The 15,724-nt window shown below is 40.3% G+C and overlaps 1 protein-coding gene across 1 annotated transcript in view; it reads right to left on the bottom strand.

The window, feature by feature from the left end:
- Nucleotides 1–3,382: 3,382 nt before the first annotated feature.
- Nucleotides 3,383–15,724, bottom strand: part of SLC4A8 (solute carrier family 4 member 8) — a 107,843-nt gene continuing 95,501 nt past the window's right edge. The window contains exons 21-25 of the mRNA XM_034412235.3: nucleotides 13,924–14,097; nucleotides 11,598–11,735; nucleotides 7,988–8,103; nucleotides 5,386–5,488; nucleotides 3,383–4,562 (exon numbers count right to left, since the gene is read on the bottom strand). Of these exons, the coding sequence (XP_034268126.2) occupies nucleotides 5,401–5,488; nucleotides 7,988–8,103; nucleotides 11,598–11,735; nucleotides 13,924–14,097 (516 nt within the window). The 3' untranslated portion in view covers nucleotides 3,383–4,562; nucleotides 5,386–5,400. The remainder of the gene's footprint in view (nucleotides 4,563–5,385; nucleotides 5,489–7,987; nucleotides 8,104–11,597; nucleotides 11,736–13,923; nucleotides 14,098–15,724) is intronic.

Below are 15,724 nucleotides of genomic sequence, written 5' to 3'. Positions count from 1 at the left end.
AAATTAAACTCATGAAGAGTTTTGGAATTCTGGTGGTGATGAGAGACACTGCTACAAAGCTCAAATTTCTGTGACTTCCTTTTTTCAGCAACAAAATCCATCAAAGAAACTGAATGTCTTACTGAAAGACACTGGAATGATTGTCTGAAAAGTACTGTATCTTTATATATACAGGTAATCCTTGATTTATGACCGCAGCTGAGCCCAAAATTTCTGTTGCTAAGCAAGACAGTTGTTAAGTGCCTTTTGTCCCATTTTATACCTTTCATGCCATGGTTGTTAAATGAATGACTGCAGTTGTTAAATTAGTAACATGGTTGTTAAATGAATTTGACCCCGGGATACTGCAACTATCATAAGTGTGAACCAGTTGCCAAGCATCCAAACTTTGATCATTTGACCATAGAGTTGTTGCAACGGTTGTAAATGTAAAAAATGATCATAAATCACTTTTTTCACTGCCATTGTAACTTCGAATGGTCCTTAAATCGAGAACTACCTGCAACTAATTTATGGGAAACTTACAGATGGTATGCTGTGTCAGACATCATACAGGCATAAGACATAAGGCATGAGTTTTTAATCTGTTTAATTCTCTTAGTTTTGTTCAAATTGCCATTATTTTATCATTTCCTGTAATTATTAGGTAGGCAGGACAGTCGGTATTGTTTTAAATATTATCTTCTTTATTTTTAATATGTGACATTATTTAAGTGATTTTGTTTAAAAACCCTCAAAATTTGTGTTGTGATGCAGATTTTTTTTTTTTTTTTTTTTTTTTGAGGAAGATTTGTCATTTCCATGCAGTGGTCACTGTATGATTAACCATACTTGCATGTGGGCCATTTTGTGAATTTTACCCACAACATGCTTTCTGAAGGTTAAAATGCCTACTGGCATAATCAGCAAGAACCAATTACTTGATTCTTCTCTATATTTAGTAGTGACACTATAAGGATTTGAAATCCCATAGTGGAGCAGCCCAAGAAATGAACTACCAAAGAGACAAGCTTACAAGATGGCTTACAAGGCCCACAATTCTAAATTATAGAGCAGGAGTGTCAAACTCAAGGCCCATGGGCCAGATCCAGCCCGCAGGGTGCTTAGATCCAGCCCATGGGGCCGCCCTGGAAACAGCAAAGGACCAGCCTGCGGTGCCTATGCCAGCAAAAACGGAGCTTGGGAGGGCCACGCGCAGCCCTCCCCGGCTCCATTTTCACTGGCAGAGGGCTGCAGGAGGTTGTCACAACCAAAAACGGAGGCTCAACGAGTGATGTCAAGCTGGTCACACTCACTCTGGCCACACACACCCTCACCCCCCCTCCAGGGACAAGCACAACCCTGATGAATTTGAGTTTGACACTCCTGGTATAGAGCATAAAGAACACAGAGCCAGCTTGATTTCCAAAAATAGCAGCCCACATGGAAGCCTAGGATGTAAGTGTATGTAACTTTGCTTTCACTTCCTTGCTAGTCTCACTGCATCACAAAAGACACAACAGTCATTTGGCTCAGGGGCGGGTTCCAAATCCCGTCGCTACCGGTTCGCTCATGCGCCTGTGCGCTCGGCACTTCTGCGCATGTGCAGAAGCATCCGGGCGGGTGGGCGGAGCCTCCCACTGCCACCGCTACTGGTTCACCCGATCCAGTGCGAACCGTAGCAACCCACCACTGATTTGGCTGCATCAAGCAAGCAGACCAAAGTGGATCATCTAAGAGTTGTCCGCAAGAAGTGTGCCTCCCAGTTCCTAACAAAGGCAGCAATTTATGCTATTAGAGAAAATAAGGAGAAACAATTGTTCATTGTCAATCACATTGCTCATCAATGTAGCTTTTTTCAGTTTAGTTTTTAAGTACTGGAGCTAAAGTGCATAAAGTAAATAAACTAAATATAAGTAGTTATTATTATAACTGCATACTTAACTGTCCAAAGCTCCAAGTGGAGCTTTAACTTCAGCTGCTCAGAAATGCTACACTGAATCCAAGTGACTTACTCCCAGGCAACTATGTGTACCAATCTTCCTTAACATTGTGACATGCCAGGATACCGGATAATGATTTTGGGAAATGAATTTTAACACACGAGGTTAAATGTTTTAAAGGTGAGAATATCCATGTAACACACAGTGCATTGCCTTCAATGAAATTGTACTACATTGTGTACAATTTTCTGTATACTAAAAAAATAGATATGTATCTATACTTTTTAAAAAGCCTGCAAAATATTTATCTTATTCTCCAAAAAACAGAAATCCCCATTCCAATATGATGACCACACTCCAAAACACAGTGAAATCGTAAACAACAGGGCAGGGATGAGCTTCAGATCCTTTAGCAACAGGTTCGCTGCCCCGCTGCTGGGTGGGTGTGGCCATGGTGGGTGTGGCCTAGTCAGCTACCTGCACCACAGTGTGTGTGTGGGGGGGTGTTTTCGCCCTCCCCAGGCTCCGGAGTCTTTCCTCGAGCTTCCGGGAAGGCGGAAACTATTTCCCCCAGGGTCTGGAGGCCCTCTGGAGACCGGAAACAGGCCCGTTTCCAGACTTCCGGAACCTTCGGGAAGCCTGTTTTTCACCCTCCCAGACCCTCCGCACGGCCCCTGCACTTACCTGGAATGATGAATGGGCCGCGACTCCTGGAAGGGGTGGGAGGGGCCAGCCAGAGGTGGCATTTGGGGATTTGCTGAACCCCAGCGATCCTTGGGTAGAGGATCGCCTGAACCCTGCTGAACCCCCAGGAGCCCACCCCTGCAACAGGGGTTCGGTGGCGTTACTTTAAAGCAGTTTCCCTTAGAATTGTATGCTAAGTGTGCTTTCATATTTATCATTTTGGTCCTTCTTTTTGTAAGATGTTTTGAATGCTAGAAATGCGAGATTAAATATTCTATGACCATCAACAACAAGAAAAGGAAAAGCAATGGTTTAGAACAGGAGTGTCAAACTCGTGTCTTCACAGCATTGTCGTTGACATATTGCGACTTTTCCTCCCTTTGCTAAACCAGGCGTGGCTAGCGCATGATGCATCCGGCCTGCGGGCCGCAAGTTTGACAACCCTGGTTTAGAATGAACTATAGGGCAGGAATGAACAAGAACAATTTTTTTTCTGTCCAAAGCATACTTCCAGGGAGGTTAAACTATGGAGCCCACATGATGCTAATGGATGGAATAGAAGCAAGCTCTCTGTGGGATTAAAGTCATCCATTTTCTTTGCAACCCTGATCTTCTGTTTTATTTCTATCTTCTTGATATCTCCTCTCTCCTTCTGTCTCTCCCCTTCTTTCCTGTCAACCAAGCAGGCTGTGTGGAAAGGGAGGAATCACTTTTGCCAAATTATTTTATTATCTTATGACATTATAACTTTAACTTTTTTGAAATGAGACTGAGGACCACTTGAGATTATCTTTATTATTCTAGAGAATAAGAACAGAATCTTGAAAACTGTCAGAGCTTCTTTGTACTACATCTTATAACGAGCAAAGTTAGTTTGTATGTGTGTGCTATTTTGACTTTCTTTCTCGTGTTTCCTTATTTCCCACATCTAAGTAGTATTTTGTGAATGACCACCCTTTACAGTTCACTCATTACTTCCTATTCCCAAGGCCAGATATGTATTTTATCACATGGATGAAGAGAGATAATAGATGTTTGCATTGCATTTAAACTCACTACACTACCTCTCCGTTTGTACACACCTTGAGCTCCAATATCTATTTTATTTTTTTGCTCACACATTATCTCGGCAGCTAGTAACCCTCAAAATAGTGCAAACAGTGACACTGACAATTCTTCTGTTAATCACCTTTCCCTCCCCTTAAGTAATTTGCACTGCTGAGATCAATGGCTTGGCTGAATTCACCTAGACATGAAATCACATTAACAAAGTAACATACACATTTCCTTTAAAAAAAACTCCTCACAGGATTGGCTGCCAAATAAACAAGGAACCGAAAAAGAATTTAAGCAGCATGATTAGGAAATAAAAATGGGGAGGGGAAACGTAGAGATATTTCTCCCACTTATTTGTAATATTGGGTTACCTTTTATCAATTGCTTGCATGGTAACTCGGTAACATTTTATTATTGGATTTTTGCAAATAACACCTACATCTCTAAGTAGCACCCAATAAAGCAAAACCAAACAGAAAATAATTGTGGCATAATGTTGCTATACATTCAAAGTGGAAATTGTTGAACACACACCGGAAGGCCAGGAAAAAAAAAAAAGTGGCAGCAATCTTTCTACTACTAAGAAATTGTAATACAGCAAATATGAACGTGTGTATACACACACAAGAGAGGCTTTAACATCAGATTTCTATTACCTTGCTGGTCAAAAGATAATTAGAATGCCCACTGAAGCACACAAAGGATAATCCAAACACTTCTCAATGGCTTTAATATGAACCCAGTTACTTGTATGAAGGAAGTACCAGGGCAATTAGTGAGTCTCTGCCTTTTCCATTGCAAAAGTATTTTCTCTCCTTTGCCTGCACACCTTGGCTCTTCCCTGAGTCATCTTCATGTGCTGCAAGCTCCTTGTCCTAAGCCAAGTCCCAAACGGCCAAGCTGTAAATCAAAAATTGCCATTAGAGATACTAGTCCTGGATGCCCTGAAGACATTTTCCCGTATCTTTTATTTTCCCCCACCCCAACTTTTAAGCAAATGAAAAAGGTTTAGAATGTGCTTGTCATGGTTGTCCAATTATATCCTTGGCATATAGAAATTGTTTAGAACAGCGCAGTGGCCTAGAGGTGGAATTATCGCCTCACAATCAGGAGGCTGTGAGTTCAATCCTAGGTAGTGACAGATATTTCTCTCTCTGGGCACAATGAATAATTGTCTGTGAACTCTGCATAGGCATCAGGAAGGGCATCCAGTTAGTAAAGGCTTGAGCTCCTTTCAGTCGCCCCGACTCCATCCCAATGCCAATGTTGCATAATTAAAGCAAAAAAAAAAAAAAAAGGATTACAAGATTATCAAAAGAAAAAAATATACAGAAATTGTTTGCAAACATCTGCTTCTGGACCAGAAGTTTCTATCATTAATCAAATAACTGGTCTTCCTTTATAAGATATATTTAATACAACTGTTGACCGCCCATGCTACATAGATGGTATGGTGATTTTGTGGGCATACAATGACTATATTCAGTTCACAGTAATAGATGTAGGAAAGCTACAGTATGGAGAGGCGTGGATAATAATTTTCAGCATGCCATTTTTAAAACTATCCCCTTTATATAATCTTCCTTGAAGATTGTGGGGCTCTTGGGGCTCTCTGAGCTTGGTGGTTTTCTTGCAGATGTTTCATTGCCAATCTAGGTGACATTATCATTTCTTGAAGACTGCATGTAGTGATTTGAGACTTCCCTATGGACAATTTCCATACCTATGCCTTTTAACTTCAGAGTTTTTCTGTGTTCATCATGAGGGTCTTCCACACAGTCGTTTTAGCCATTTCTTCTGAGATATTAATATCTGCAGGATCAGGCCTATAATAACATTTCCATTAAGATAATTTATTATTTTACAAAATTATTTTCATCATTTAGAGTTGATTCCCCTGCCTTAAATGAGATAGGAATTATTCACGGACTATTTCCAAATACAACACATATAATTCAGTTGCTTTCAAAACTCTAAATTATATTTTATGATTAGAAAAATTGTCCTTTTTCCCTGACTACATGAACGAAGCCATGATTATACTAATTATAAAGCCAGAAGTGTGGAATGCCAGACTTTTTAAATATTAAAAGTGACTGTCAATTAACAGATACAGTTCATTCATGTCCTTGTAGTGGAAGTGGAAGCAAGGAATACCACATCAATTTTTCTAATATTGTTATCCTTTTCTTAGTTGTATACTGCCCTCATTAGATATAGGTAGTCCTTGACTTACGACCATAATTAAGGCCAAAATTTAAGTTGCTAAGCGAGACAGATGTTAAGTGAGTTTTGTCCCATTTTACAACCTTTCTTGCCACAGTTGTTAAGAGAATCATTGCAGTTCTTAAATTAGTAAGACGATTGTTGAGTGAATCGGGTTTCCGCATTGACTATGCTTATCAGCAGGTTGCAAAAGGGGATCACATGACTCTGAGACTCTGCAACCGTCATAAATATGAGTCAGTTGCCAAGTGTCTGAATTTTGATCACATAACCATGGGGATGCTGAAATGGTCATAAGTGTGAAAAACCATCATCAACTGTCACTTTTTCAGTGATGTTGTAACTTCAGACGGTCACTAAACAAATGTTTGTAAGTCGAGGACTATCTGTATCCACCTTGGAATAGAAAGTTCAGTTAGTTCAATACAAGCCTTACTTTCTTCAATAGTACTCCAAACTCCAAAGAGTCTCTTTTTAGAGTGAGATGGGCGTCATATACATTTAATAAATAAATAAATAAATAAGAAAGGAATAAGAAAGCATGGGTGATAGTGTAGGGAACTTAATTATAGTTTAAGTAAAATCTTTTAAAATGGCCTTGAAATGAAAAACAGTTTTTTTCTTTCAACAATACTTGGAGATTATTGAGTCCTTCTATGGGCAAAATATCTTGTCCCAGAACACACTGGAAATTCTAGCATAATACAATACAATAGTCAACTAGGCATGAATGAAGGGACTCATTTTTTCTTTTAAATGTGGGAATCAGTGGTGGGTTTCTTCCGGTTTGCCCCGGTTTGGGTGAACCGGTAGTGGCGGCGGCAGGAGGCTCCGCCCACCCACCCAGACTCCATCAAAAACGGTCTGCACATGTGCAGAAGTGCCGCGCGCTACCGATAATGAACCGGTAGTGCCGGGTTTTGAAACCCACTACTGGTGAAAATGTGTGTCTGGGAAAGAGTAGGAAAAATTCAATCCTTTGTTAGATCTGTTTCTAGAAACATGTTTTCAGTACAGCTTCAAGAAAGGGTCAGGAAAGGGGATAGATAGATAGATAGATAGATAGATAGATAGATAGATGATAGATAGATAGATAGATAGATAGATAGATAGATAGATAGATAGATAGATAGATAATCAAAACTACTTGTTTGTTCTGCAGGTACCCATTCCTATATATATATATATATATATATATATATATATATATATATATATATATATATATATATTAAGTATGATAATAACTGCATTATTCATGGGGGGGGGGAATAACCTGAATAAGAACAATCTACAGAAATAGTTCCTTTAACAGGACAATGCTTTAAAACAGTTGCAAGCTTTTGAGTTGAAATTCTTCCTCCAGCTAAGTAATTAAAAACCTAAAAAAAGAAGAGGGCAGAGTTGTGGCTGATGCTAGTATGCGAGGCATTCTTAAATGGAAGGAGAAGCCTCACACCAGGGATGAAATTCAGCCAGATCTATCCGGATCGCGCGATCTTGTAGCGCCGGTGGCTGGAGGCTCCGCCCACCTGCCCTGTCGTCATCACGTCCCGTTTTTTACCCTCTGAGTGTGCGCTCACATTTGCAAGCCGGTAGGGAAAGATAAGCGAATTTCACCCCTGACACACACACACACACACACACACACACACACACACACGGAATGCTATTGTGATGTTAACTGGTGCGGGTGGTGCTACACTGTCGAACAACAATAAGGCCACATTTTTAAAGATCTTGGGGATGGGGGTTAAGGACTCAGTTCTGAAAATAGAAATTCCAGCAGGTACAATCTATATCATTTCCCATGCAGGTGGGACACAGCTCGACTGGCCCTGTATATATTTACAAAGCTGGAAATTATTTAAGGTGCTACTCTTAAAAAAATGCCAGCGATGGAGCCATGAGTGTCTGCATACGAGCACAGTTGTAAAAGTGGTTGATACCACTCAAATGATGTGCCAAAGGGTATTCCGCTTTTTTCTTCCCAAAAAGGTTACTGGAAGAATTAAAATAATAGCAGCAGCAGCAAGAACAACAGCAGCACAAACAACAACAATGTGATAATTGCCTTTAGCTTTTTTTTTTTTTTTTACCTAATGTCAATTTTGGGTACATTTTTTGAGCTTCCTGGAACTGTCAAATAAGTTGAAGTCATTGGAGACATTTCAATTACAGCCGAGGTACCATCTTCCATCATCTTCTGAGATTCCTTTTTAACACAGAGAAATTCTGGTTTAGATTGTAATAAAATAATCTGCACATAGACCAACCAAAGTTTTCTACGACCAAATTGATAATGGTTACCCTTTGGATAACATTTTCACCATTATATTTAGCGTAATTTATCAACTTTCATAACATTTGCTGATAATAACCTCGGTATGCACGTGCATCACCTCTCCTGCGGGAGCTGCATTGATTGCCGTTTTGCTTCCAGGTGCAATTCAAGGCGCTAGTTGTCACCTTTAAAGCCCTTCAAGGCTTGGGACCAGGTTATCTGAGGGACCATCTCTTGCCGGTCACATCTACCTGACCCACTAGAGCGGGGAGGCATGTTATGTTATGGTTCCCATCACCCAGGGAGATACACCTGGTAAGACTCAGAAGGGCCTTCCCCATGGTGGCTTCCTCTCTCTGGAACATCGTTCCCCCAGAGATTAGATTGGCCCTGACTCTAACACTTTTTAGGAAAGCACTGAAGATCTGGTTCTGCCAGAGGGCCTGGGGAACCCAGAACGGGATGGAGCCCATTAAATGGCATGTGTGATGTGTTGTCACTGGGGTCATTCATCAATAATCATAAGGTACAGCACTTAATGACAGTCATCATAGGGTACAAATAAGCAATCATACTAGGAAACAATCAATATAAATCGTAAGGATACAGCAACAAGTTACAGTCATACAGTCATAAGTAGGAGGAGATGGGTGATAGGAATGATGAGAAGATTAATAGTAATAGTTATGCAGACTTAGTGAATAGTTTGTTGAGGGAATTATTTGTTTAGCAGAGTAATGGGTTCGGGGGAAAAATTTATTGTGTCTAAAATAGGCAGCAATATAAATTTTCTAAATAAATAAATAAACAAGTTTCAACCGAAGTAGCCCTATCTGTATTATGCCCTGAACATATTATTTTATCTGAATTCCATCATTACTATATTAAAGTGTTCCAGTTTATTTAGCATCTACACAGTCCATGCCTGGAAGAAGTGAAGTTCTATCCATGATGGCCCAAGACATGTATCTCTTTCCTGGACATTACCTCCAGAGCCAGGAAGTTATGCCCATTCTGACCTAAGGGCCCACAATAACCACAGCAGTTGCCACCCATAAGAGACAAGAAGAGACAGGAAGAGACGGGGGAGAGAGAGAGAGAGAGATGAGAGAGAGAGAAAGATGAGAGGGGGGAAATGGTGTCCCCTTCTCCTTCTGGAAAAGCATCAGCTGCAGCCGGGTTGAGCAAGTGTCTCGGGGCAGAGAGCAGGTAGTGCATCTCCCCAAGTGATCGAGGTGCGTCCAGCACCAACCAACGCCGAAGAAGCACCCGTGAGACCCAGAGAGCGACGGAGAATCAGAATGAGAGAGAAATGTGAGAGAGAGAAAGACAGAGGGGGGGGGAGAGATGAGAGAGAGAAAGAAAGATGAGAGAAAGAAAGAAAGATGAGAGAGAGCAAGACAGACAAGGGGGGGGAGAGAGAGAAAGAAAGAAAGATGAGAGAGACAGACAGACAGAGAGGGGAGAGAGAGAGGGAGGGAGGGAGAACGAGAGTGGGGGAAAGAGAGAGAGACATGGCAAAATATCATATCCATAGAGGCTAGGGAACAAGAAACCTCAGTTAAATAAAAGTCCCGGACCTCAATACAGCAGATAAGAAAAAAGATATGGAAACATAAGAAAAAAGGACTGAAATAACTAGGTAAAAACAAACAAATTAAAAACAGTAGGTTTTTAGCTTTGTTAGCTGAAGAACCTTTTCTGCTAAAAACTGTTTTTCTGGTGAAATTTCTGGAGAGAAAGCCAGCCTTGTTTTTAAAGAAAGATCTAATGCTCCCCTCTAGTGGTCACTCATGAGAGCATAGAAGCAAGACAGGAAAGCATCCTTGCGATAGTGGTGATTATGTTAGTTAAGGTGCCTGGATAAGATCTGACTTATTCTCCCAAAAGCACTGGACAGCTGCCTGCAGAAGCCAGCGGTCACATCAGATCAGCAGCACACAGGAAAAAAAAAGGGACATGGAGTACAGTGTCCAGAGGCCAGAAAGCAAATGATGTGAATGTTAGACAATTTTCTGCCTCTGATTATATCATCATTCAATGCAGTTCCTGGTAAAGGGCCAGAACACACATACAGCCACAACTGTGTCATGAAAAAATGGAAAACGTCAGTTATTGACTGAGGATGAGATGGAAACAATATCATAAGGACAAAGCAAGTTGAAGTTAGGGGAACGTGTGGATGAACTCTTGGATGGAAGAATCAGGGTTAGACCAGTGGTGAAATCCAAATTTTTTTACTACCAGTTCTGTGGGCGTGGTTTGGTGGGCGAGGCAGGGGAAGGATACCGCAAAATCTCCATTCCCACCCCACTCTGGGGCCAGCCAGAGGTGGTATTTGCCGGTTCTCCGAATTATTCAAAATTTCCACTACCGATTCTCCAGAACCTGTCAGTACTTGCTGGATTTCACCCCTGGATTAGACCTACAATTGCCATGCCTATTCTACCTGCATTTATGTAAAGAACTGAATGGGCCACATATTTATGTTGAAAAATTAGGAGAACCAATTTGGTGTAGTGGTTAAAGCACCATACTACAAACTGGGACACTGGGACTTCTAGTCCTGTTTTAGGCCAGCTGAGTGACCTTGGGCCAATCTCTCTCTCTTTCTCCCACCTCCCAGGGTCATCGTTATGGAGAAAATAGGAGAAAGGGATATTAGGTATGTTCACTGTCTTGAGTTATTTAGGAAAATAATAAAGGCAGGATAAAAAATAAATAGTATCTTTTTTTTCTTCAGAATTCCAGACTGTGTAAAGACAACAAACTATTCAACTTTATCCAAAAGGGATAAAAGATGTTTACAAAGATCAGTGAGAAGAGGTAGGAAAATCATTTAGCCCCTAAGCAGAGGGAAACTTTAAAAAGAGCTCACTAAAGACTCGTCCTTTCAATTCTGCTGAAGCACACTTAATTTCAAACATACACACACAACACAGACACGCGCACACACATATCTTGGTACTAAGTACAGGTAGTCCTCAACATATGGCTACAACTGAGCCTAAAATTTATGTTGCTAGGAGAGACAGTTAAGTGAATTTTTATCACATTATCACAGGGATGCTGCAATGGCCGTAAACGTGAAAAACGGTTATAAGCAATGATGGAATTCAATTTTTTTTTACTACCGGTTCTGTGGGCATGGCTTGATGGGTGTGGTGTGGCTTGGTGGGTGTGGCTTGGTGGGCATTGCAAAATCTCTGTTCCCACCCCACTCTGGGGCCAGCCAGAGGTGGTATGTGCCAGTTCTCCAAACTATTCAAAATTTCCGCTACCAGTTCTCCAGAACCTGTCAGAACCTGCTGAATTTCACCCCTGGTTATAAGTCATTTTTTTCAGTACTTTTATAATTTTGAACAGTCACTAAACTAACTGTTGCAAGTTGAGGACTATCTGTATGTGTACTTAAACCTACTCACATCTTCCTTTTTTGCCATTTGGATAGCATCATCTAATTTTTTCTTCTTGCTTTCTGGCATGAGGTCATCAAGCCAGCTGAGTTCCCGCTTTGAAAAGCATAAATCCATGACCTTCCGAACAAAGACCAGTGCTAAAACCTTTGGAAGGGAGAAAAGAGAAAGGGGAAAAAAAGAGTAACGTTCCTGAGATGACAACAGGATTCACTGGAAATAAACAAAGTAGATAATAAGCACCAGAGAAAATAAATTGAAAGAGAGAGAACCAGAGAGTAAGTCACGCATCATCAAGGTCTCTTTTTCCAAAAGTTTTCATTATGGCAAATAATTTGCTTTTCTGTTAATTCTGGGGCTCTTGTTCTCCCATTGTTAAATAAACACAACCATGGATCTTTTGTGATACTGCTGAAACCAATAGGAAAAGGCAACAAACAATATAGAATTCATTAGGGACAATGGATACAAAGAAAAAGTGGATTTCATTATCTTGGAACTATTTGATAGACATTCTATTAACATAGAAGTGTTAATACCACTTTATAATGCCTTGGTAAGGCCACACTTGGAATACTGCATTCAGTTTTGGTCGCCGCGATGTAAAAAAGATGTGAAGACTCTAGAAAAAGTGCAGAGAAGAGCAACAAAGATGATTAGGGACCGGAGGCTAAAACATATGAAGAACGGTTGCAGGAACTGGATACGTCTAGTTTAATGAAAAGAAGGACTTGGGGAGACATAATAGCAGTGTTCCAATATCTCAGGGGAGGGAGTCAAGCTATTCTCCAAAGTACCTGAGGGCAGAACAAGAAGCAATGAGTGGAAACTAATCAAGGAGAGAAGCAACCTAGAACTAAGGAGAAATTTCCTGACACTTGGAACAATTAATCAGTGGGACAACTTGCCTCCAGAAGTTGTGAATGCTCCAACACTTGAGGTTTTAAAAAAGATATTGGATAACCACTTGTCTGAAGTGGTGTCGGGTTTCCTGCCTAGGCAGGGGGTTGGACTAGAAGACCTCCAAGGTCCCTTCCAACTCTTCTATTCTATTCTATTCTATTCTATTCTATTCTATTCTATTCTATTCTATTCTATTCTATTCTATTCTATTCTATTCTATTCTATTCTATTCAGAAATGATCACACTGAGAGAAAATCAGATATTTTAACTACAAGCACATGATTAAAACCACAACTCCTCTGGTTTAAAAAAAAGGCTCATGTCAGCAAGCACACTATGGGTAGTCCTCACTTACCGACTACCTCGTTTAGCAACCATTCAAAGTTGCAACCAATCCTTTTCATTTGTGACCATCACAGCATCCTGCAGCCATGTGATCATCTTTAATGGACTTCACAGCCAGCTTCCAACAAGCAGAATTACCGTAATTGGGAGAACGCAGAAATGAAATCACAAGTTGTGGTCATGTGATAGCTCGTTTAATGACCACGGTGCTTAGTGATTTCCAGTCCTAGTTGAGGTCAGTGAGGACTCCCTGTACAGCCCACTTGAGAGAACCTCCATCATAGCCATTAAACATACAAGCAAGATTTCGATTAACTAACACTGAAATTTAGGAAGAGTTAATGGATGGTATTGACCTGTTCTGTCTATTGTACATGGAACTGAGAAATGACAAATTCTGTCCAATCTACAAAATCCTTCTTTATCCTAATTTCCAGTTTGTAAATGGTTCCACTGTTAATGATTTCCTCTTAAGCCAGCAGCAATAGCTAATAGTATATAGTAGTTGGGAGCAGGCTATAAAGCAAGAGGCTGCAAATTCAAGACCCATCTTAGCTATGAAAGCCAGACTGGGTGTCCTTGGGCCATCACTTTCTCTCACCTCAACTCATTCACAGGGTGGTTGTTGTGGGGAAAACAGGAAGAGGAAGGTGTGTTGGGTATGTTTGCTGCCTTGAGTTATTTGTAAAAAATAATAAAGGCAGGATACAAACAGTGGTGGGATTCAGCCGGTTCGCACCAATTCGGGAGAACCGGCTGTTAACTTTCTGAGCAGTTTGGCAAACTGGTTATTGGAAGAAGTCATTAGGGCAGAGAACCAGTTGTTAAAATTACTTGAATCCCACCACTGGGTACGAATAAACACATAAACTATTGTCACTCACCTGTTCTCCGACATATGAATAATATATAACTAACGACCCATTTCTTAAGCCTTACAATTAAGGATTCTCAGCAAAATCAGGTCTTCTCAAAATTGGGAAATGCCATACCAGATCCCAGGTTAATGCCTTCGAGATGTAACTCTGACTCTCCTCCCCCATGCCCTTATGACCGAGGTGGACGCTTCAGCTTAAGTGTTTTTACCATCATGGGAAAGATAATGGCTGCAGGAGACATCTTGACAACCCACAGAATGATCAGGCAGGTCAGCTGGATCATCGTGAAGAGATGCACTTTCCTCAGAGGAACATGTCGCAGGTAAATGAAATCAGGCTGATGTTTGGTGGGCATTCCCATTAACTTCAGGCGATCAAAAAACTAGGAAAGCCGTACAACAAAAACAGAGCATGTTGTTGAAAAAGATGCAATTGATAGGGTAGGCATTTTAGAAATCGTATTGCTCCAACCAAGCATCCTGGAATTGTTCATGATGGCTGGGAAGGCAAGGCAGAGAGTTGTACAACTAACACTTTTATGGATGTGCTGCCATAAAACTGTTTCAACGCCTACCCTCAAAACGATGCTATAGAGCACTGCACACCAGAACAACTAAACACAAGAACAGTTTTTTCACAAGGGAATTATTTGCTAAACAAATAATTCCCTCAACACTGTCAAACTATTTACTAAGTCTGCATTATTATTACTATTAATCTTCTCATCGTTCTTATCACCAATCTCCTTCCACTAATGACTGTATGACTGTAACTTTGTTGCTTGTATTCTTACAATTTATATTGACTGTTTCCTAATATGATTTGATTGCTTATTTGTTCCCTATGACTATCATTAAGTGTTGTACCTTATGATTCTTGATGAACGTTTCTTTTATGTACACTGAGAGCATATGCACTAAGACAAATTCCTTGTGTGTCCAATCACACTTGGCCAATAAAATTCTATTCTCATCTAAGGAAACTATCACATAACCTAGTACGTGGGTTAAGAGAATTTTTCGCACAAGAGCTTTAGTCAGCAATACAAAAGCCATTAACCTTAATTGTTTAAATCTGCATCCTATGAACAGGAATCACATATATTTCCACCCATGGTCAAAAAGCACTTTGATAAAATCTGTCTGTGTGGTTTCCCTGGGATCCTTTATCTTATTTATGGTAATATACTTTTAAACAGTATATTTCTCAACCTCGCAATGTTAAGATGTATAGACTTCAACTGGCTGGGGAATTCTGAAAATCCATACATCTTGAAGTTATCAAGGTTAAGAAACACTGCTCTTAAACGATGACATATCCTCACAACTTATAATTTAAAGCAGTTACTCAAACTTCGAAATGTTATAATTCTTATGAAACAGCCCAGCTCAACGTAAGGCATACGCTTTGCATTCTATGATCAAAACTTCAGCCCCTAGTATCTTCTGTTGAAAGGTGGAAGGTGGTGCTTGATAGAAAAGGTTTACAGTACAACAAAAGTGCACGGATTTTGGGGGTCACAAGCAACCATGAAATAAACATATTGTGTCATATTCTGGTATAGAACAGAATATACAAAGTATGTTGTTGTTCAGTCACTAAGTCATGTCCAACTCTTTGTGGTCCCATGGACCATAGTATGCCAGCTCCCCTGTCCTCCCCTGTCTCTCTGTTTTCCCAAATTCATGCTCAATGTGTTAATGACACTATCTAATCTCTCATCCTCTGCCCTCCCGTTCTCCTTTTGTCATCAATCTTTCCAATGAATCCTCTCTTCTCAGGAGGTGGCATACAAAGCATACCTGCATCCTTTTAACATGGAGGTCACCAATTTTTTCATGAGATGGCATTACACCAGGATTGTAGCAAGGACATTGGCAATAAACTGAAGAGATAGATAGATAGATAGATAGATAGATAGATAGATAGATAGATAGATAGATAGATAGAGACAGATATATATATATATATATATATATATATATATATATATATATATATATAGGCAA

This window comes from Pantherophis guttatus, chromosome 2 (genome assembly GCF_059756535.1).
Source record: "Pantherophis guttatus breed Tessera chromosome 2, ASM5975653v1, whole genome shotgun sequence".
Classification (NCBI taxonomy): Eukaryota; Metazoa; Chordata; class Lepidosauria; order Squamata; family Colubridae; genus Pantherophis; species Pantherophis guttatus.
Note: the sequence above shows the minus strand (reverse complement) of the source record. Positions and strands in the feature narration are given on the sequence as shown.